We start from the raw sequence: 24,237 nt of genomic DNA, 5'->3' as shown, positions 1-24,237 counted from the left end.
AAGTATCTGTTATTCTATTTGTTTTTATGAAATATGACATTATCGTTTTTGTTTCTTTGAAAATATAATGTATAGAAATTTGAGAGAATTAATGCAATAAATACCAGATGTCATCAATAATTTGGTTTAACACGGAACTTGAATTTAATTTAAAAGGAAATTTGCATAAATACCACATGACTTTCAAGCATATGCGCCATTATCATCTGAACTTTTAATTTTTATTTTTAACCACCTGAACTTTGTAAAGTGTTGCAATCCACCACCTATATCTAACTCCATTAAAGTTTTCGTTAAGTTTAAGGGTATTTTCGTCAATTAACTATAACTAAGAATAATTATAAAAAATCATAATTAAAAAACAAAAAAATAAAGCTAACTTCATGTCTCTCTCTTTTCTCTCTACTCCATCGTCTCTATTCTACCAAATATCGTATCAAATTGCAATGGTCCATTAATTTTGTTGCCTTCCTGTATTTTTTTTTTTTTTTCGTCAAAGCCTTCTTGCATTCATTTCATGGCTTGCTCTATTTATTCGAAGGCTTGTCCTTCATTTTAATGAAAGTTTGCATATAGAAATGCCTAAATTCAAGTACCAAAACACCAGTGCAGTCCTTGTACAAGACATGCCTATAATAAACTCTAAGTTAATTATAAAACATAAATATAACCAAGTAATTAAGTCCTCTATGATCTCCAAATCTTTGTCTTCTTAGTAGGAAACTTGAGCCTAAATTTCCTAGTTGTGTTGGTTATCAGAAAAGAAACGGGTTGTGATTTCATTGGCAAACTAGAGCTTGGTTGGTATGTTGATGTATTTGCAAAATTTGGTTGAATTGTTTGTTCACTGATAGCGCTTGGTTGACATTTTTAAAACCAATAAACCTAAATACCTTACTGATATTGTTGACACCACCTCTTTTATCGCACTTTCTCTTATAATGTAATGACATATAAAAAAGTTATTATACGTGTCATGCGTTATTAACCAGAAATAACAAAAAATGTTATTTCTATTGCACGAAATTCTCTCTCCTATATTATATCTCTCGACCAAACAAACAATCTAACCACTAAAGAAGTGTTGAACTCTGTGATAGAGGGAATATTAAGTGTTTAAATAGTGGGGAAATGTATTTTATTATATAAATTTTCAAAAGATGATGACCTAATATATAAATTTAATGATAGTGCGGAATCGGGAATGGGAATGGCTAATTTCAATCCGCACTCAGCGATGGATGATCCATGATTTCCGTAAAAGATCCGGGGACAGCCGGCCAATTGAGCTGATTGCTGTTGGGTTTGGTTTGGTAGATATGAACCGTACGATTGGAATCGAATGGCTATAAATGAATCCTGAAAACATGTGTAGCTTTAGGAGAAATAATTTATTTCATTTAATGGCGATGATGACAAGGCAACCACCTGTATAAATATTGTGTTGCGTTGTCTCGAGGATAAGATGAGGAGTTTACGTTTATTGTTTGGAGGGGATTTGGTCAAACGTAGAGGGTGCTGTGTGGGCGTGATATGAGTGTTACGTCAGTGTTTGCTCTTTATAGATACTCTCTGGAATATTCCTCATCAGAAATGCAGTCGGAAACCACTCAGGATCACCGCGTAACCCGTACGTTACGCCCTGACTACTCTATTTACAAGTGCTCTCACGCCAGACTACTTTTGCACATTGCTCTTACTATTTTGATGTCATATGATAGTAACAATCATGATTAATATAAAAACTTTTCCGCGTGATAGTCTATGATAGTAAAATTAAGAGTTATGGTGGACGCCCTCCTTACCTCCTTCTCTCCTCCCATCTTTTCTCCTCTCCTCGTATCCACTCTCCTCGTGTTACATCGCTTCAGGCTGGCCCTGACTTTTGAGTAGTTCAAGGCTAAAAATTATAATGAGGCTCTTAATTTGGCTTTGTATGTAATCATAACTTAACAAGAAATTTTTTTTTACACATGTATTTTCTTTTTGGGATAAATATAGTAGTTTATTTGAATTAAAATTACAAATGCAAACTATCATACGGTTGACAACGAAAAAAACCATCAAACTAGAAGAATTAAACATTTTCTTAAAGGAAGTGCTTGATTAATTGCATATTTGTTGTTTTAAAGTAAATTAATAATTTATAAATATGGACCTTTGTATTGTTAAAGATTTGAAATGATTTTTGTTCGGACCTTTAGAGTATTCACAATGGTTGTTCAATAGTTCAATTGACATCTATTGAATTGAACTGCAGTTTTACTTGCAATGATATTGTTCACTAGCTTCATACTAATAGTTATATCTTCTTACATGTTTTTTTTTACATACTCAAATAAAATAAAATGGATAAATTTAATAACACTAAAAATTGTACCATTTAAATATTCTCAAAGAGATCTTTAAAAAGAGACCAATTTTGAATAGAGTAATGCTATTTGGACACACAACATTGACACATTTAGTGACACCCGCTAATGTGTCAATGTATCATTTGCTCTTCTTTTCTCCTCGTTTTTTGTTCAGCAAATGATACATTGACACATCAGCGGGTGTCAACTAAGTGTGTCAATGTTGTGTGTCCAAATAGCATTACTCTTTTGAATATATATATATATATATATATATATTAATTGTTGTATTTTTTATATTGGATTGAACTATTAAACAATCATTGTGGAGCCTCTTAACGGCATAATGCATTAATTGTTGTTATTTTTTTTATTTTTAATTAGTATGTAGGCCCCATGATTCATCACATAGCACCCTCTATTGCAATTGCATCTATTGCAAGTGAGATTTTACTATTTTAGTTCAATTTCATGCAATAAAATTGCATTGATCCTAACCATTACAGATGCTCTTATAATTTTGAACTCTCCAAAAATCACTTTTAATATGGACCTCAATAATTATATATAACATATGTCATATACTAATATATAAAAAATTTGGGTCCCCTTGGTCCAAGGCCCTAGGCCGTCGCCCTCAGGGCCATGCCCAAGGTCGGCACAACCTCCTTTTTCCTTCACGATCCTTCTTTGTTTGTGATGTGGAAGCAACTGCCATAAAATGCTGTCATCGCATTGATATAGCTGTCGTCTTTTGGCCAACCTACACAAGGATTTGGCTCCAGTTGTCAACTTCGACATAGTTTGGAGCTGTAAAGAGGGGAAGATGATTGGTTGTGTCGGGTTCAGGTTTAGCCGGTATGGCGCTATATCTCTCTTCGGGATGCTCATGAGAATGTGGAGCGGTGGTCGTGCTTCTTAGTTTGTTTTAGCTTAATAATTTTCAAGAACTCTTTAGGAGTTTGTTGTGGTTTTTAAAAAAAAAATATATATATATTTAGAGATGTTTTATTTGTTTTTAATTTTCAACTTTTGATACGAATTTGTCATTTATGTCATTTTGCTGCAGATCTGTATTGCAGGTATAAATACATGTACAGAGAACGTAAAGGTAAGAAGAGAAGAGAGAGGGAGAGGCGGGGCCAGGGACGGATCCAGGAATTTTCCTTGCAGGGGTCAATGTCTAAAAGGGTAAAAACTTTCTATACAAAAATAAACTCATAAAAATGAGAAGATAATTTATAATTTATAATTCATAGAAAAAACCACATTACAATCGTCTCGAATGTTAGGATCATAATCCAACAATTGGGGCCGAAGTCCAGGGTCTACAGGAAGATTAGCCAAGACATCTTGCAACTCACTTTCTTTCGAACTACCCACCACATCTCTCGAAATACCCACATCTCTTACACTTGAACTACCCACATTATCCGAACTAGAAGTAGTTGATGAAAACTTTCTCTTATAATATCGATCCATAACTGTATATGTATGGTAGAAATAATCAATAGAGCATACAAACTAACAAATATAAAAACAATCTATTAAACAAATCCCTAATTTATTCAAACTAATCAAAATAAAATCACAAGAAGTAATAAAACAATAATATTTAAGAATCTTCATAAATTAACAAACACAAAAACTAATTCAAAACATATTCTTATCACAGTTTTCAGTTTTTGCCCGGTTTCTCATGCAACAGCCAACAATACATTATTCAATTATTGAATTTCCCATTCTATCACAATAAAAAAACAAAAAAAAGAATTATTTCAGATAATAGGGTATCTAGCTTAGCTACCCCTTATTTCACAATACCATGAATAGTGAAGAGCAAAAACAACTTAATAACTGCTACGAAATGTGAAATTGTTACGAAATGTGAGAACTAAGCAAAAACAACTTAATAACTGCTTGGGAAAGCTAGTAAACAAATAAGCAACTAACCTTTAAATCCCGAACCTTGGAATTTGTCCTTGGAGCCTGTTGAAAGACAAATTCAACTTTGAAATCAAATTGAATTTGGGGCTGATTTTTTTGCTTTGTTGCCGCCACTTTGAAGGTGTCGCTGTCGCCAGCCCCGGATGGGTGGATTAGAGAAGCCGTTCGTCGGATTGGGTGAAGATTGGTTCAATATGATTATGGGTTTGGGGATTTAGGGTTCAAAATGGAGCTGAAACTGATATGAGGAGGGGAGGTATCGGGCTCTCTGTGTTAAACAGAGTCTGCGCCCAATTTTTTTTTTTTTTTTTTTTTAAATCCTGAGCCAAAACGACGTCGTTTTGGCCAGGTTTGTTTAAAAAAAAAAAAGACATTAGTAGAACGACGTCGTTTTGACGTCGAGGAGGAAAAAAAAAAAGGGAAAGCGCGCAAGAGGGCTGCGCGCTGGAGAAGCAGACTTTGGCTCTTTGGGGACTTTCATCAAACACTTTGCAGGGGTCAATTTTCTCCTCTTCAATGGCAGATTTCAGAGGTTGCAGGGGTCACTTGACCACCCTTGCTCCTCTGTAGATCCGTCCCTGCGGCGGGGCTATTATGGGGAGGATGGGAATGGGAATTGTGAGGGGGAGGGTGGCGGGTGGCGGGTGGTAGTGGTTTGTTGGGTGGGCTGGGTTTAGAGGCGCCGAGAGGATTGTAGGGGAAGGAGAGAGAGGACCTAGTTTTTATTTTTTTGGGGTGATATTTTAATATTTTTATTCATATTATATGGTACTTTTAACTTTTTTTAAATTATTTCAAAAGATAATTTAGTTTTTATTAACAAAATTTAGTTCACAGTAGCAAAAAAATTGGGGCATAGATTTGCCGCATAATCATTTAATTGTTTGACTAACAGTTTAACTAACGGTGGGTTTATTGTATGTTTTCCTTCAGTTCAAGTAATATGCAAAATTTTGAAGGTTGGATACTAATTTGATATGACCCCTAAAGATTAGGTGCTTTTATGTAGTTAACCCTTTATTTATATATATATATATATATATTTTAATTTTTTTTTGCAAATAAATCTAATAGGTATCAATGAGAAATAGCTCATTTCCTATAAATTTTCCTATTTGGATGGAGGTTGTTATTTCAACCACCTCTATGTTTGGAAGTATTTTTAAGGAGCAGATATCACCAAACGCGGGACAGCGACTTATATAAGAAATGGGCCGAGGGGGGCCCTAGTCTCTTGGGTAATGAAATGGGCCGGTGTTGTTAGAAGTTGAGTTGAGGTTTCAGCCTTCCAGCAGTGAAGTAGCAAAACAAGACAAAACAATGCATCCGGGCCGGAGCTAGAGAGAAACATGCTTTGTTTGTAGCATAGAATTTTAAATGGGGTGGTGCTAGAGGCACCACCTTGGGCTGGGCACCAACTCTCTAATAGAGGTGGAGCCCGCCAATACAATGGGTCCCACACTCTATTACAGAGTTGGTGCCCAAAGTTGGTGCCTCTAATATTTCCATTTTAAATGTGACCTAGGCACTAATCTATGCACTTTGCGGCATAAAATTTCAGAAAACAAATTATTAACACTAGCCTCTCTGTACACGCTTCCGCGTTTGCAAGAGGCTTTTTTTTAAAAAAAATTTTAAATTTATTTTAGAATTAAAAAAGATAATGGGTAGTTGTGTTTCATAAAAATAGGATATATTATCTAATTTTTCTTTTAATTTTTTTAATATGAAAAAGTGTGAATTTACCATATTATCCTCATTTAATTAATAATTTCAATTCTTAATATTTGCATTAACTAAGGGCATTTTTTAGTATTTTCAATGTTTCACCTTTCTCTGCCTTTTGCTTTGTATATATAGATGTATATTGTTCTTTACAAATTGTGTTCTTTTTTGAAACAACATCCATCTCCTTTAAATCTTTCTTTACAAACTTAATATAACGGTTGAACCACGTTAAATCTCTTGTGTTATATCATCTCCTACGCACTCTATTAGTTTATAGCATTAACCTACACTAGCCTAGATCCCTAGTTAGAAACCCTATTGGTAACTCTAATGGGCTAAAGCTTTGCCTAATCTCTGACGTATCAACTTACCTAGCTAAGGAGATTACTCATGGTTAGGCCTGTAAAATAGGTCAGCTCTGACTAACTTGTCTTTGAGGGTCTGTTTGGTACACCTCTTTGGATTGGTTTGGATTGGACTAGCTTAAATAACACCCTTAACCCATGTTTTGTGTAGCCCTTCGCTAAGTTAAACGAGACTAAAGAATCCAGGGCATAAAAAATGCTGCACTCGTTCGCACAAAATAGCGAGCTCTGAAGAGGTGCTACTGAATAACGAAGTCGCTATCGAGTCTGCCTTTATCCTCTTCTACGTTGCTCTGGCTCTCCTCTTCGGCTTTGCTTTGTTTTACTCTTCTATTGAAAACCCAATCAGTCGACCCAGAAAGCCCCTTCTATCTGCTCTGATTCCTCATGGGGTTACCTAATTTCTACAACCAAACAAACCTAGATCACTGGCTGGTCAAGATCGAAGAGGACGTGCCTAGGAGAACACCTTTGTTGAAGCCTCTGCTTGAAGCTTTCCTGATTGAATTATAAAAAATAAAATAAAAAAGTCAAAAGGGGAGAAGGAGAACTAGGGGAAAATGGGATGTGGAGGTGGGTTGTGATATGAGAGAGAGAGAGAGAGAGAGAGAGAGAGAGAGAGAGAGAGGTTTCTAATTCAAGAAGAAAAAAAAGAGAGAACAAAGGGAATTGGGGGAAAAAAGGGATGTGGAGGCTGCGATGTGAGAGAGAGAGAATGAGTGAGGTTTCTCATTAAACAAAAAAAAATATAGAGAAAAAAAAAAGATAAAAAGAATGAGGAGGTTAGGTTAGGTATGAAACTGATGGGTTTTTTTGTTTAAGATAATTTTAGCCTTTAAAAAAATTCAAAATTATAGTTGTTTTTTTAATTGTTGTTTTAAATTTAAATATCATAATAATTATTTTTTAGTCTGACACATCACCAAACATAGGTCTTCACTATTTTTAGAATCTAGCTTGTAGGTTAGTACTTAATCCAGCTTAAGCCAATCCAAGATAGTCCCAAGATTTAATCCAGTCCATGACAGTCCGATGTGCCAAATGACCCATAAGAGTAGGGGTGGCAATTTCGAGCACGACCCATTACACAACTCGAAACCGGCACGATTAAAATTCGGGTCATTTTCAGGTCAACCCACCATGACCCGTTTCGAGTCAACCCGCCAACTGCTAAAATACCTATGTAATCCGTTTAACAAAACGGGTCATAGCGGGTCAACCCGCCAACCCACTAAAATACATATGTAATACGCTAACCCATTAAAATATCCGTGTAACCCGCCAACCCACTAACCCGTTTATTTGTTTATTCTTCTTATTTATTTATTTATTTATTAAATGTCTTTTAGTTGCTACCACTTAGCGGGTCAACCTGACACGACCCGAAATTCGCACGAGAACTTAATGGGTCAACCTATGCATGACATGTTTATTAAACGGGTCGGGTTTAGGTTGATCATTCCTGACACGTATAAAATAACATGACACGAATCCGACACAACACGACCCATTGCCAGTCTTACCTAAGAGTGGTTAGTCAACTCCCTACTTAATTATGGGCTTTTTCCAACCTACGAATGGGTCAGCTCAGGACCAACTTGTCTCTGAGAGTGGTTAGTCAACGCCATACTTAATTACGGGCTTTTTTTTGGGCCTAAGGAATGGGTCAGCTCGAACCAACTTGTCTCTACGAGTGGTTGGTCAACGCCCTACTTAATTACGGGCTTTTTTGGAACCAAGCTTGCCCTCTCTTAAATATGCATATAGCAATTGAAACATGTAAAATGTAGAGTGATGCAAAAACAATTAAGTCCTTTGAAGTCGGCTTAAGTGTCGTATATGCAGTGAAATGAGTCCTGAATCGGATTAGATATGTTAATGATTGGACTCCTTTTCCATGTAAGATTTTTATAAATAAAAAAAAAGCGAAGCAAAATAGTTTTCTTACAAGCAAATCTGAACTATTTAATCAAAGCTCAAACAACAGAAAAATTATTACTGAAATTTATTGAAATCAAAACCCTTGGATACAGGGTTCTTGCAAGCCTTTTGCAAAATAACCCGTGACATTCTACGACCACCTATCAAACAAATCTCAATCACACATGAGAAAGGACACAAAGCTACAGATCCCTTTCTCGTGATATATGTCGGTACAAAGCTACAAATCATTTCAAATCTGGACTTTTGCTACAGACCACTTTCGGAGAAGACCTTCACAGTCAGTCAGCAATTAATTTAAAACTCTGACACATAGGCCAAAATACCCCAAACAAAGCCACAACCCCAATCCAAAGTAAAAACATCAAAACAGTACAAGTAGTAAGCTAACCCTAGTTTACCAAACATGGTCGTGGGACTTGGGAACCAAACAAAAGATTTAAGTGCAGCGCTCACGGGCCACCCCAAGCCTTGAATTGGGCACATCAATGAGCACCCTGTGGTTCTGCTGCTGCATATTGGCAATCACATTGAGCACAGAGTTCACGTTGTCTGGTGCCGCTGCCATGGCTAGACATGTGATGCTCCCAGCTGTGCTGTGGATTACAATGTTGTCTTCTGGCAGTGTCACGTTCATGCCTGAGAACATGAACGTTATGGTGGGTACAACAAAGGGCACCGAGTAGCAAGTGTCGAACCCGCCTAGGGTTTGAAACGGGTATTTACCAACCCGCCTGCGGAACTCGTTTCGTACTGCTACATAGGCCGGTTCCACTAGCCGGGTGAACACGGTGCCTGATTAGAGAGAAAAAAGAAACTTTAGTTTAAAAAGTTCGTATTAAAGATGTGAGATAAATGCTGTACCACTCGATTATAAAGAAAAGATTATGTTCACATAGGGATCTCGAAATTTGGGTCTATACTAATTAGTGGCAAATGCATGATTAAGTCACAAGCTTTTTGACTTGAAAGTGTTTCTAATCATGCATGGCCACTTTTAAAAGTTAAACATATCTTTCTTATAAAATTAAAATTAATACACTAACTAGGCCAATCAAATTTTCACGAAAATGAAACCAACCAAGAGACACGGCATAACAATAGGACAATTATAATTTGAGCAAGGGAAGTTTTGTCTCTAGGGTTAAAACCAAATACAAGTCCAAGAGGGGTCCTCTAGACATGTGGGATAGTCACATGATCACAGAAAATGTACATTTAAATATCAACTCTGTGACTAGACCACATTCTCAGCAATGGTCCAAAATAGCATTCCTGACCAAAATTCTTATAGGAACAAATTTTTAAAGTGTTACCTGAATCAATGATGGTCCCTGCACCGGTGGTAGGATTGAAAGCCAAGGCAGCAGGAGGGATATCCACAATTCTCCTACCAACCCTAATTGCATTTAAGTTCACATAGTAGAGTGATGATCTTCTAGGGTTCTTGAGCAGTGGGGTGTACTTGATCCTCTTGGGTTGCCCAACAGGTCCAAGCCTCAATGACCCAGAAAAGTTTAGGGATTTGAAGCTAGGTAGGCAGTATGAGAATGTAGATTGGTAGAGGTTTTGGGTCTGAGATAGAAGGGACAGTGGGCCCCGGCCCAGGCCCAGAAGACCCTGCGGCGGCACGGAGCTGCCGGTGGTCTTCTGGAGGCAACCAAAGGTGTACCCGGGGACGACGTCGGTGGCTAGGGTGAAGGTTTCTTGTGAGAGGTTTGCGGCCAGGGTGGAGCTGCCGTAGCTGGTGTTGAAGCTGCAGGTGCTGCCTAAGCAGGTGGGGTTGGGTACCTGAAGGGTTCACATGCATGTGTTAGTGTATCATTTTGCCCCATTTTGATAAAGTAGACATATTATTAACCCATTAAAATAGAGTTTATAAAAGAGGATCTACTTTAAGAGATCTGATTCATTATTAAACCCTGTGAGAGATCTAGTTTTTGTTTAGCATAATTAAAATAGATACTAGATATGCTTAGCTGAACCATACCTAAAAAGGAAAAATTGACACATATTTGAGATGTTACGTTTGTCTAGCTGTCACTATAAGTCACATATTTAAGTAAATTATCACTTAACAAACGGTCCAGATTTTCATTTTAATTGTCGAACATAACATGTCAAAGTGTCTACTTGCAGTATAAAGAGAAGGGTTGTTTAATTTATAGAAATTAGTCAAAGTGTCTACTTGCAGTATAAAGAGAAGGGTTGTTTAATTTAAAGAAATTAGAAAAGAACAAAATATGATTTACCTGCTTGCACTGAGCAGTTTGGCAACCGAGGGTCTTGTAGGTTGTGGATTTGGCAGAATTAAAGACATTGGAACCGCAGCCAACGCAGCCGTTACATGGGACCCAAGCAGCATCATTGCTAGTATCGACAGCCAAGAGCAAGGTCTGAGGTGGGGTGCCAATCTTGGCCCTCACAATGTACGTAGGGCTCTGAATGATCTGCCTGCCGGAGGCAATTGGAACAACCGATTTCTTGGCCACGAGGCTGGACAAGAACTGGAGCCTGGCCTGGTCATCGGCCTGCATTTGGAGCACACTCTCCTCCCATGACATTGGTTTGGTGGGTCTGAAAGGAGAGCATGGGCTGTAGACATGGAAGACTTGAAGGTTAGAGCCCTGGTCTTTGGCTTCACTACATTGGGGGTTGTTGCTGAGGCCTTGGGCTAAGGAGAAGAAGAGGAGGCATAGTGAGAAGGCAACAAAGGATAAGGTTGCCATGGCTGTGAGAGTAGAAGTGTGTGATGATTTAGTGTCTAGGAGAGAGTATATATATATATAGTTTGGCACAGTTCTTTTGTGGGTTTTCCTTTTTCTATTTCATTTTAAAATTTTATTTTATGGGAAAGGATATTTTTTCCTTGGAAAAGGAGAGAGAGAGAGAGAGAGAGAGAGAGAGTTTTGAGTTGCTAGGATGGGGGAAAGGGGAGATAATAAGTCATGGTATGTCTAGTGGATGGCATACATATTGTAATGTAGATTTGGTTAGTGGAGTAGTTTGGTAAAACAGATACAGTCTGTACTCCATTTTCTTTTGTAGCCTGGCCCTCCTCTTATGCCTTTGTTCTGATATTCAAATCTTTTACTCTCCTCTCACTTCTCTGTGCTCTAATTTTATCCCATTTGATTAGAGAGACAGAGAATTATATCTTATGTGTGGTTAACCCAAGGAAGTTGTTAAATTTTGAGGAATTTGTGTGATGTTCAAGGAAGTGCATGGATGCTAATCACTCCCAACCCGTTCAGAAAATCCTACAGACTGGTAAAAGTATAATGACAGTGGGCAATTGTTCCCAAATAAGTATAAGGACCATTTTGGATGATTGCACTATCAGAAAAAGGCCAAAAGTCACGGATGTCATTTCAATGCCACGGCACCAAAACAGTGACCTTTTTCTACTCTAACAGCTACAAATTTACATAAATGTTTACAAAAGATTGCCCACGGACCACCCAGCTTGAGATAAAAAGAAGTACGCGAGCTGAAGAACTCTTGAGAATATCGTACCAAAGAGTCTCCGATGTCTAAGTTAGCATTTTATAACAATTGATTGGGCAAATACAAGTGTAAATTGCTGTCGACACAAAGCCTGCCTACCGGAGTTGTCCTACCTCTGCTTATATAGGAAGCCTTCCTCATGCTATCTTTAACAATGCCAATCACCATACTATACATTGCATAATTATTTATTTCACTTTTGCGGCATGGCCACAACCACATTAGATTTTGGTGCACGCCACAAAGAGTCACTTTCATTATGTCTAGTGTGATGAGCTGAATTCTGACCCCCACCTGCTTTGGAGCCCGAAATATAGCTTTTAATAGCAAGTAATAAAAACACTACACATTTGTAGGTGATATTTGGTTACGGTGTGCCGTGGGAGAAAAACTTAGTTGTAATGGGGATAACACTATTTTGCTATTCTATGTCAATAATGCTATACCACATGAAAATATTATCACGCATATATCGTAGCGTTATTGATCAGGAAAGTCTTTCTCATGCACTAAGGGGGTTAATTATTATAATTTGAATTACTACAACTGATAGGGAAGGATGGTAAGTTTTAGGTGTAGTGGAGGGTTGACTAATACACTCTCATGAGCGGCATGCCTTTGTTATACACAACTTAGAGATATGGATAATTAGTTGTACTCGCATGTATTCCGTATTATAGTTCAACAATTCGAACCGTCTACTTTTACATTATTGGAAGAAATCAAATGTTCAAATCCGAAGATATCATCGACTTGATGCTTACAAACTAAATGGTTTTGATCATGAGCTACAAAATGGAGTAGGTCACAAAAACAAAAACACACCGACATAATAGTAAATCAATTACTTTGTGATTTGATGAAAAATGTTTTCTTAATATATTATTATGTCTTCAGTCACATGTTGTCTCTTAAAATAACATCACACGTGATCTGAAGATTTGAAGAATGAGCACGCAAATCTGGATGTGCTCTGGCACACACAAGATGTGCTTCTTCAACAGGACAAATATTATTATTGGGTTCCTATGTACCTAAGACTTTCTTGAATTGAAACACAAATATCGCAAACAAAAATACTTTCCTCATTTTCCTATAAATACGAACTTCTACATTTCTGCAAAATATCAGTATATATATATGTATAAGTTTTTCACTTTGTGTTTTCGATGACTTGTAGAAAGGAGGAGTATCTGGAAGGAGGCTATAATTAGGTATTTTCTGACCAAAAAGAAAAGCTAGGTATCTGGACGAATGGGATCACAACCACGTGTATATACAGTATTGGTGCAGATCAGAGGGTCCTTTCCAATAATACTAGTATTATTATATTAACTAGTGCGGTAAAGGTTCCACTAGGAACATGCTGTGGAATCTAAAGGAATCTACCCCATCCCCCAGTAAGTGTGATTAAATACTAGTTTACTGTAATGCCCAAGTTGCTAAGCCAGATTAAGATCTGTCAGCTTTATGCTATGTAAAATTCCATGATGTTGACAAAGGGTAAAATAATGTGTAGGGCCATATTATTTTAATTCAAATCTGGATTTTCTAAGTAACCCACTATATTGGCAAATGTATGCATGTTAGCATGAGATGCCAATTTTTCTATTGGACTGTATATCATTGAGTATAAAGTTAACTGGTGATTTGCTCCCTAAACTTGTACTTAGGTTTCACTTAGGTTTCAATTTACCCCCTATTTTCTTTTCTTTTTTTATAAAGAAAATTAAGGACTCGAATTGTTTTTTTTTGCCAATTTGCCCCCGGACGTCAAAATCTGCAACTTCTCATTCATCCTGCCGTCAAGTTGGAGGTTACTTTTGTCATTTCGTGTCTCCATCAAAACACCAACTTGATGACATAATGGATGGGAAATGGCAGATTTTGACGTTGGGGGGGCAAATTATCGAAAAAAATTTGGTTTGGGTCCTTAATTTTCTGAAAAAAAAAGAGAGGGGGTAAAACGAAACCTATGTACAAAATCAGGAGGTAAATCACCAGTTAAGCCTTGAGTATAAGATCTTATGGCAAAGACTTGGAACGAGAATTTACTCTTGCATACATGTAGCTAATTGACTAGTTTTTCATCTAGTGATATTTTTATTTTTATTATTAATATTGAAACATATGTTAAGTTTTCGAATCCCCCTTTGCATTAATAAAAGAAAACATATATAATAAATTCGGATATTTTCATGCTTGTGAGTGTTCAAACATAAAAAATATTTGAGTTTAAAAGCTCGTCTCATACTTTTTTGTTGACTTTTAAAGTCACTTTTCGTGAAGAATATAACGTGAAATGACGAGGAGATCCTCAAAAATGAGTCAAGAACATTTGACTTTATGTAACGATATCTTAGATCGAATTGTTAGGAATATGAGAGTGAATGATAGATTCGTCAGTTTTATATAATTTATAGGGGAAATAGCCGTTTACCCTATTTTCCCATTATAGTATATTTTTTTTGTCAGAATTTTCCCATTCTATAATAGGAAAGGTGAAAAGCAAAAAAGCTTTATGGCATGTTTGGGTGACGGGAGTTTCTGTCACATTGCTGATTTCCTCTTCTCCCGTTCACGTTAAATTCTCAGACTTGACAGGGATATCAAAACAAAAATTAAAAAAACAAAATCAAATAAAAACATTTCACAGTAATGTGTAGTCAAGCTCAAGCTCAAGCTATGACAAGAGTCAACCAAGAAATGTTTGATTTCTGTCTATTTGCTCACATAACATTCATGTAAGGCAATTGCATGTGATTTTTTTGTCTATTTCCTTATCAAACCCAATCCAAATTCTAACTTGGGGTTTGGTTCATCCTGTTTTTATCTCCATGATTCCAAATTCTAACTTGTGGCCGAGGTTTCTTATTGACTAGACTTGTCCTCATGCTCGAACGCCAAAATAACTTTTCGAATAATGCATTTTGATAACGCATTCAGAAGAAACATTTAGGACTTTGAGTGCAAGAGCAAATAGCATTTTGATAATATGAAGGATGTCACAAATTCGGAATCCCATTTCCCGTAAATCAAAAAAATAAAAATAAAAATAAAAAAGAAGAAACTGAATCTTATGTGGCACATTTAACGGCTAAAAAACCTAGCCGAAATTTACTACAACCGAAATGCTACAGTTTATGTGAAAAAGCATCTGAAACCTCTGCTATCAAATTTAACGTAAGATGTTGGAGATGTCAATTGATTTATTGATTTTTTGATACGGCATGTGATTATTTGATTATTTCTTTGCAGATCATGTTTTTTCCTTTTCTCTTTGTTTAATACTTTTCTCTATTTTGTTTTTTTGTTCTTCATGTCACTTCACTTCATTTGGTTTCATTTGTTGTTTCTCTTTTCTTCTTCTTTCTTCATGTCACTTCACTTCATTATGGTGATTTTTTTTTTAATGTCCTTTTCAGCTTTTTTTCCCTTCTATTCACATTCAATTTTTGTTTATACATATATCTCTCTAATTGTAGTTTCTTTATAAAAAAAAAAATTGTGCTCGAACAAAATTCCTTAACAAAAATTATCATCATAAGTCTAACCAACGTGGAGATGGGTTTTTTGTTGGTTTAATTATATTTATGTGTGTACATTTTATAATTAATTTATAAGTATTTTAGAAAGGGTTGGTATTTGACATATTCATTTGAAGATGCTCTAAAAAGATGTCACCTATGTTTAAAGAAAAAGTTGATGTGATATGGGTTAATTTTAAACATATTGGACTCCCTTTCAGAGACAAAAGGGTCCTTGTATTGCTTATCAAAATCCTTTTCTCGGATTGTCTAGAAATCATAATGTATGGTTTTAGTTCTCATGAACCAAGAAATACTTGTGTGAAACGGGGATAACACTATTTTGCTATTCTCGGCCAGTCACGGTATATCATGCATAATAATTTTTTCACATGTCAGTTTGTGATTGGTTGAAGATAGCAAAACAGTGTTATGACCGTTTTATAAAAGTTTTTCTGCTCTTGACCAATTTATGATTCTATCACTTGGTAAAGGAAAAATTAAGAACTCATTTAAAAATAATTGATTATTAATTAAATGGTAAAGAGATAGTTTGATCCAACCAGGACCGACCATCAAACTATGGTTACTTCTTTCCTTTATGTAATGCACTATCAATAAGTGACTAACAACATGTGATATTTTGAAAGAATCTTAGCTTATTGAGGCAAAACTTATTATAATTACATGTTCTTTCCTCTATTTTCTTTTTTGGTTTTCAAGTATACGAAACAACCATTTTCTCAATGGAGGAGAAGACTTTATAAAACATATAAAACCCCCTAAAACAAACGATAACCAAACCAAAAAAAGGACAAAAACTCACCTTTTTCCTTATTTTCTTTTGCACCTACTTTTTTTTTTATATAATTTTTTTAAAACTTGTTCTTTATTTCCAGAAAGAAGGACATAGACTACCTAGAGCAACAATTTCCAGGAGAATTGGGAAAAGTGTGTGCAGAAATTTAAACAAGAAAAAAAAAAGCAACACAGAATTCCCTAGCTCTGAAACTGAAGGTAAATGCCAAAGTGGTGGGGGTCCAGTGCAAGGTAAACAGCACAACGCAGTAGTAAATTAAGGTAAAAGCCAAAATCATAAGAAAATAAATACCACCAACTTCTGCAGGAATTGCAGAGGCCCTTCTTTTTCTTCTTTCCTTTTGAGTATGTCACATTGTCACGGGCCTTCCTTCTTTTGCCGACACTAGGGGTGGAACTGGGTCGGGTCAACCCAACTTTTAACCCGATTGAGCGGATTAAAATTAGGTAAAAACTCACTCGAATTCAATCCGATTTCAATTCCCAAGAAACTTATAGCTCAAGTGGTTAAAAGTATTTATTTCTGCATTCAAAGTCTTAAGTTTGATTCTCCCCAATTTCTAATATATTATATTTATATGGATATATGCACATTCTACACATTTAATTCACTTTATAGAAGAAATAAGAATTGTGAATGTGTATTGGGCTGTTGCTACTAGCGATGTTGTTTTAAGTAGTTGTCCATTTGTGTTTTCAATGTTTTTGAATTGGACTTTTAGGGCCCATTTGGTAACGTTTTCGAAGAATGTTTCCTTAGAATATTTTCAGAGAATGAAAACAAGAAAATGAATTTGCATTTTCAGGCTTTGAAAATGTGTCTGGTAGATAATTAGAAAACATATTCAGAAAACAAAAACAATGAAAACGTGTATGGTAGTAAAATTTGATAATAATAATGTGTGAGTTATTTTTCAAGTGTATTTTTACGAATTTATGTTATAAAAAGATATTTTAACAAATGTATAATTTAAAAAATAAAAAATAATATTGTTTTTTAAAAGTTAAAACTATCTTTATCTCTTTTATTTTTTATTTTTTCAGCCGACACCATCTTTTCTTTTTTCTCCTCCTCCTTTCTTTCTTCCTCTTATCTCCATTCTCTTTTCTTCTTCCTTCCCATCCAAGGCTTGATATTCTCTCTCTCTCCCTCCCTCTCTTGACAGTTTGCTGAGTGGGTGGTGGTATTTATGGTAGGGTCGATTAGGTTCAACTGGGTGGTGGTGTGATTAGCAGGTGGCTGGTCTGTTGTGACGATTGTGGTTTGATTGGCATGTAGTGGCTATTTGGTGGTGGCTGTTGGGTTTAGAAAGGGGGAGAGAAGAGAATGGTGAGTGAGGGGGAGATAAGATTTTTGTTTTTTGGTCTGATGGGGAGAGAAGATTGAGCGAGAGATTGACGACAATGAGTAGCGGCAACTGTTCTTAAGTTTTGTATACATAATTTCATTTGTGATTGTAGTAGATTATTATAAATTTTTTAAAACAAAAATATTTACAAAACAAGCTATGGTAAATATGGTAAAATATGTCAATACGGAGTTAGAGCTCAACCCCATAAATTTGGGCAGCCTAGACCTAGTCTGAGTTAACTCGAATTCACGATGAATTTGATTGGATTAACATTTTTTTCCGATGAAACCCGAACTCAAACCCGAGCCCAAATTATAAAGGATGAGTTATGATTGGGTTGACGATCCTGTTTTCTGTTATTAAATAGAAATTAAAATCGAAAAGGTGTGACTATCCAAGTTTGAAACAATGCATCTTTTAAGTGAAGAGATGCATTACTTGCCTCTTTAGATTAAGTCACATGCTTTGGAAAATGGCTCTCCATCATCTATAAATAGAGAAGCCCGCTACATCAGTTTGGATTCAATCAATTCATGGATATCTAGTTTTCTAGAGCATTTTAAACATTAGTTTCTTAGAATTTTAAGAGTGATTTAAGAGAGAGTTCAAACACCCGTTCGTTATTCTTGTGGTTTGGAGTGCTACTACCATAAGGAGGCTATTGTATCATGGGAGACATTTGCCATTGGAACCTTGAAGCACGAGTGAGGAGCAATTTCATCTTAAGGAGATAGAACAAAGTTCTAGACTCGACCGTGTTCTGGTTTTTCTAAACTTTTCTTTCTATTTCATTTTGATGATTTTATGCATTAAATTGTGTATTTAATAGGATGACTACATTTTGATTTTCTATAAACCCTAAATCCCAAATGCTACAATTCCAAAATCTCCATGAAAGTCCTTCCAATTTTTTTTGCACTTTGTCCAAACCCAAACTAAGCAAAGAGCTTGTAGTTCAAGTGGTTAAGAGTATTTACCATGCACTCTAGGCTCTAGGTTTTATTCCGCCCCTCAATATCACTTGCAAGGGCGGAACCAAGAATTTTTCAACAGGTGGGCTAACTAAAGTTATTAGCTTAAAATTTAATGATTATTTTTTTTGGTACTTACAATTTCTATAGTCTTTTTAGAAATAAAAGTAAACATTAAATCATATAAACCACGCTAGTTCATAGCTCCACAGACTAATTTTCAATAAGTTTTAACATAAACCAAATAGGGTTTAACACCATAGTGGATTGAACATCTAAGGCTTTTTACTTAAATTGACATTAGGTCCCTTCATGCATTCATATCATATATGAAAAATTGTTTTATGTAAAAATATTGACTAAGTATGAAAAATGGTTTTTCGGAATAATCATTTTCTCAAGATAATTTTTAGCGGCTTTTATTCCTCACACATCAAATAAGAAAACTTGATTTTATGGGATTTTAGTATGAAGTATATATTGGCTTAATGAGCCATCATTTTTAGCCTAAATCGTATTTTGCACTAAAATCGATTTTTCATATTTTGATTTGGTGGGAATTTGATTTTCTAGTATTTTTATTTGAATCCAAATGGGGGGTACTTCCTTATTTACATTGTAAACTTAAGTAAATGGAGTAATATAAAAATAAATGAAAGTAAAAGGACAAAGACATTTATTGAAGACACCCTACTACCAAACTATTTATTGAATCACTAATTTACCCTAATATAAAATGACCAAAAAAGGATATATTGAATTGTGAAACACATATAATTTTAATAAGTACACCATACTCACCCTATTCAACTCTAATAAAATGTAGAGAAGTTTTCATATTGCTTGGTGCCCACGAACACCGCAACTAGAACTGATGGAGACACAATGAGGTGTCGTTGAATGTTCGAAGGTGCAAGGAGGTGGGTTGTAATACCGACGCTCATTTCAAGGCCAAAAAAATAACAAAACCCGCTGAGGCTGACTTCCAATTCCTATGCTTTGAGATTCTTATAGTTTCAAGTTTTGTTAGTTATAATATCTTCAATAATAGTAAGGCTTTTTATCACAAATGGTCCTTGACGTTTACGAAATTATCACGAATGGTCCTTGAGGTTTTTTTGTGACATTAATAGTCCTTAACATTTGGACTTTTTATCACAAATAGTCCCTGTCGTCAGAAATTCTGTTAAGTGTCTGATGTGAAAGATAAGTGGAACTCACATGTCCAATCATATCGTGACATGTGGATTAAATAAATAAAGAAATATTTTTTTGATGAAAATCCATTAAAAAACCATTTAGCCTCTCTCTCTCTCTCTCTCTCTCTCTCCTCCCTGTGCTTTCCCTCTCCCTCTGTTTTTTTGTTGCCTCTACAACCCGACTGAAGATTCTTTGTTGCCTCTACAAACCTCTACAAACCTAATAAAACCTAAGTAATCATTTGTTGCCTCTGTTTCAATTCTTTTGCACTGAATGGCTTAATCATTTGGATCAAACGAACTTTTGATATAATTTTTCCATCAAAAAAAGAGAAAGCTAATTAACCTTCGGACTATATGTTTAAGGGAGAGGGAGAGCAGAGGGGGAGAGAGAACAGAGGGCGAGGGCAGAGGGAAAGAGAGAGAGGCTAGAGGGAGGAGAGAGAGGACATCAGGAGAGAGAGACTGAGTATAGAGAGGGGATGGGAAGTTGCACAAAAACATGAATTTTTATTATAAAAAAATATTTCTTTATTTATTTAATCCACATGTCACGATGTGATTGGACATGTGGCTCCACTTATCTTCCACATCAGACACTTAACAGAATTTCTGACGGAAGGGACCATTTGTGATAAAAAGTCCAAACATTAAGGACTATTAGTGTCACAAAAAAACCTCAAGGACCATTCGTGATAATTTCGTAAACATCAAGGATCATTTGTGATAAAAAGCCTAATAGTAATAATCTGATTAATCTGTTTACTCATGGGATGATGAAACAATCATCTAAGATTTCAATCTGTAAAGACAAATATTCTTTTGGAGTTTTGACTACAAAGCTTTACGAACAATCAATGAATGGTTTCTTGCTCTATAAAAGAAGTACGGAACACTTTCATTTTACTCCGAAAAAAGAAAAGGAACTCATAAAACTTTCATAAGATGATAGAACATATTTGGAGGGCAACAAGTTCAATCCAAAAATAAGAAATAAATAAAGAAAATCCCAAGGATTTATAAGAATCAAGTTTTGAATTGAAAGAGCTAGCAAATCTACTCCACACCAGCTTACAAAATTAAAGATTTTGATACAAACCGAAAATCTGTAAAGAGGGCACAAATTCATGTTAAAAGAGAAACCTAATTTAAGATTGGTATTAGGGTGTTGTGTGATAGAGCTTGTATTAGGGTGTACCACGGGTATTTTTGGTAGTTAAATAAGGTGTACTTAATTAATTTTATACTTTGCACTACAATATTTGAGTGTACTTAATCATAGAGTGTACTCAGTTAATTTTAGCGTGCTCAAACTTTAACAAGTAATAAATGGGCCAAGATATTATATATTGTTGTGCAAAGTGTGAAATTCCCAACAACGGGAATTTTAATATGTTCTGTAACACATAGTATTAGCCACTGAGTGGCATATCTTCTACACCATTTACAAAATCATTCCGTATTTAACTACACACTGTAAATTATGTACACAACACTGTGATGTAGCCTTCATCAATCTTTCCATCCAATAGATGATCATGGAGAATGCCTATGCTGTCCATACGTCAGCATTAACACACCTGAATTTGAAAATTGTAAAGTACATTTTATAAACATATAACAAAACATGTATCAGTCTACAAGCCGACTACAATTTATTATTCTACAGTATGCTGTAAATTGGACTAAAAATCTTGTTGAAGTAATCACTCTGAGAAATGTGGACAACATGATTGAAGAATGCTAATACAACCTCAAACCTGCAAATGAACAGCAGACTCAAGCTTCACGCGGTTGAGTCGAACAGTCCCAAGAATATACTCAGGCAACTCTGCTTCCTCCTTTGCCTCTATCAAAATTGCAAGGTCAACCACTATGTTCGTGACATATCCAAGGACAAGTCCGATGATCCTCCTCGCCACGGATGACGATCCAATATCCACATCAATTTCTAGAAAATTATCTTGTCTGAGATATTTGCAGGATACAGCTTTCCCCAGTAGGCAAGCTTTTGTTCCAACAGCACGCTTGACCATCCAATATCCTTCAGCAATACTTGGAATTAATTTTAATCTTGCATCGCGAAACATGTCAGTCCCATCCACAAACTTAGCAAACAAAGAATTTGGATTGGGAGGTCTGTCAGCAGCATAGTAAAGTACCAAACTATAGTTTGGTTTTGCTGGAACCTGGAGATTAAAGATTAGCACAAAAGGAAGCTTCTTTCCAGCTTCTGACTGAATAAGGCACCTGGGATGCAGTGCAAACCTATCTATGCTTTTATCAACTTTGAACCAATCTACTGCTATGAGCTTGAGAAGTGGATCTCCTCCCTTTACCTTCGAATTGTCCTCTAGGTAGGTCCTTCCTCTGATCATAAATCCCACACCACTTGGAGATGTCCAACAGTTTGTGTCGGCCTCATCCTTCCCTTTGCAGAAGGAACCATGGAACTGCTTTGTGTCAATTGTGATAGGAGCTGCTTTGGGATCCAGTTCTTTATTAGCATTTGCAACTGAAGCTCGCTTCAAAGCTAAGCTCGAGATGGCCCATGCAACATTCTTCAGTTTCACTTTTGCATCCTTCTGGTCAAGCTCATCACTGTCACTTTCTTCATCAGAAGATGAAGAGCCAGATGAAATTGCATCATAAAACTCATCCTGCACTGCCTCAGCCTCATATTCAGCATTGGAAACGGCACCATCAGATACTTTTGATCTGATAATGAAAGCAGCGGATTTGAATTTAAGTGCAGGATTTGCTCCAATATAATCCTTCAGACCTGCCACTTGGCACAACAATGCATAAGGTACACTCTTTTCAAAGTTTGAGAAGTGATTTTTCTTCCATCTCCACCAGCCCTTAGAAGGTATCTCCACCATTTGTGTGACAAGACATCGTGGAGTATTTGAACCCATGGATGCGTTCAAATTTCTAATCTCCCAACTAGATGGATTTATTTTTGTACGATGATATCCAGACCTCTTAGGCTTCTTCTTATGAATTGCTGGGAATTGCAAGATTGTATATGTTCCATCTTGTCCGCGCAACCATTGCCTAGAAAACAGAAAATCTTTCTTGGAATGCCACCGAGAAAGATACATAGGATCAAATGTCCCATAGACAACATCAAAGTATCCATCATAAGAATCTATCAGCTCTAAGTCACCCGTCAGCGTATCCCACTCATATCTCTGATGTCGAGCAGTGTTTAAGATCAATTCAAAAGCAGTATCTGCAGTTGCTTCAATAACACCAACAGCCTTGACGATAACACCTTTACCACTCTCAGTGTTAGCAACATCTTGAAATATTCTAACACCATTAACTGTTCTCACGCATTTCCACTCATATGCCTCAACTGCATCTCCAAAGTCCGTTTGAAAGTACCCCTCTGTGCTATTTGGGCCCAAGCTTGAGGATTGGCGCAAGAGCGTCTCCGGGCCTTGCCCAATTTTTATAAGCCTTTTCAATCCATGTGCATAGTGCCTTACTCTAGGTCGATGCCCTTCAAGATCAATCTCCTCTTCCATGTTCAGTTTCTTTCTGGCACTAGCTCCTCTTGCAAGCTCATACTCAGCCTGTTGCTTGGCGTGATCAAATGCCTCCATCCATTTTTGGGCTTCTCCAGCTGTAGCACAAGCAATTTCTCCCTTTTTTGTTTCATCCAATCGATTGTAAAACCGTAGAACATAAATATCTCCACCTTTGCCTCCATGCTGGACTTTTCGGCGCCCGAGCTCCTCTACCATCAGTGTAGGCCCAACAGCACCCCGTCGGATGGGTCTAATGCCGGGGTTCTCGTGAGGATCACGCTTGTACATCTCCACATACTTGCCCCGGATGAAGAGAAACCGGAGGTGACAATACTCATGCCCTAACTTATTCAAACCCAGATGATACACCCACCCAAAATACTCAAACATCCCTCCTCCAACTCCACTTCTGGAGGAGCTGTGCTCCGATCCATCCCCCTCAGACCGTTGTTCACTCCCCACGTTATTAAAAAACGCCGCATCCATCTGCAAAAATCTAGGATGTTCTAATTCGGAGCTAAATAATCACAAAGCCTCAAAATAAGTAGCAAATTCAACAAATTGAGCTGCGATATGCTTATTCCGAGCTATAGTGCAAAGAGATCTAATCCAAATCCAATTCTACAATAACAATCTACCCAAATTCAAGAACATAATCGGCATTCAGAATTTAATCAATGCACACAAAGAAAACGGTCAAAGAAAACAACTTTCAAGAGAAACATAACGGTACATGAAGATCAAAGTTCTATTCCTATTTTCTTTAAAGAAATAAACTATCAAACTTCAATTTTCCGAGAAACCAAACAGAGCATAATCGAACGAATTGTTAGCGTACCTGATCTTCTCGTCTGGTCGTCTTGGAGTTGAATGACAGAAAGTATTTACTGGAAGTCCACTGGAGTCTGAAAAACTGGAGCCACACGTTTACCGACAGCGCCCTTTTATACTTACGTTTGGTTCATCAAGTAATTACTTCCAAACAGTAGGG

General features: G+C 36.4%; 2 protein-coding genes across 3 annotated transcripts; both read right to left on the bottom strand.

Annotated features, from left to right (window-relative positions):
- Positions 1 to 8,376: 8,376 nt before the first annotated feature.
- LOC110761135 (aspartyl protease AED3) lies at positions 8,377 to 11,159 on the bottom strand. Its single transcript, XM_021963537.2, has 3 exons — positions 10,588 to 11,159; positions 9,652 to 10,126; positions 8,377 to 9,130 (listed from the first exon to the last, which is right to left on the bottom strand). The coding sequence occupies exons 1-3, from the start codon at positions 11,062 to 11,064 to the stop codon at positions 8,775 to 8,777; spliced, it is 1,308 nt and encodes a 435-aa protein (XP_021819229.1). The 5' UTR covers positions 11,065 to 11,159; the 3' UTR covers positions 8,377 to 8,774.
- Positions 11,160 to 21,024: 9,865 nt separating this feature from the next.
- On the bottom strand, positions 21,025 to 24,228 carry LOC110761130 (protein ENHANCED DISEASE RESISTANCE 2-like). 2 transcript variants are annotated; one of them, XM_021963531.2, is made up of 3 exons: positions 24,085 to 24,228; positions 21,464 to 23,732; positions 21,025 to 21,290 (listed from the first exon to the last, which is right to left on the bottom strand). In XM_021963531.2, the coding sequence occupies exon 2, from the start codon at positions 23,730 to 23,732 to the stop codon at positions 21,465 to 21,467; it is 2,268 nt and encodes a 755-aa protein (XP_021819223.1). In that variant the 5' UTR covers positions 24,085 to 24,228; the 3' UTR covers positions 21,025 to 21,290; position 21,464. The 2 variants fall into 2 exon arrangements, with proteins under 2 accessions (XP_021819223.1, XP_021819224.1); XM_021963532.2 differs by having other exon boundaries at positions 21,471 to 23,732.
- Between the last annotated feature and the right edge of the window lie 9 nt (positions 24,229 to 24,237).

The sequence above is a fragment of the Prunus avium genome, chromosome 2 (assembly GCF_965620075.1).
Source record: "Prunus avium chromosome 2, drPruAviu1.hap1.1, whole genome shotgun sequence".
NCBI classification, from domain to species: Eukaryota; Viridiplantae; Streptophyta; class Magnoliopsida; order Rosales; family Rosaceae; genus Prunus; species Prunus avium.
This window is presented reverse-complemented; position numbering and strand designations above follow the sequence as displayed.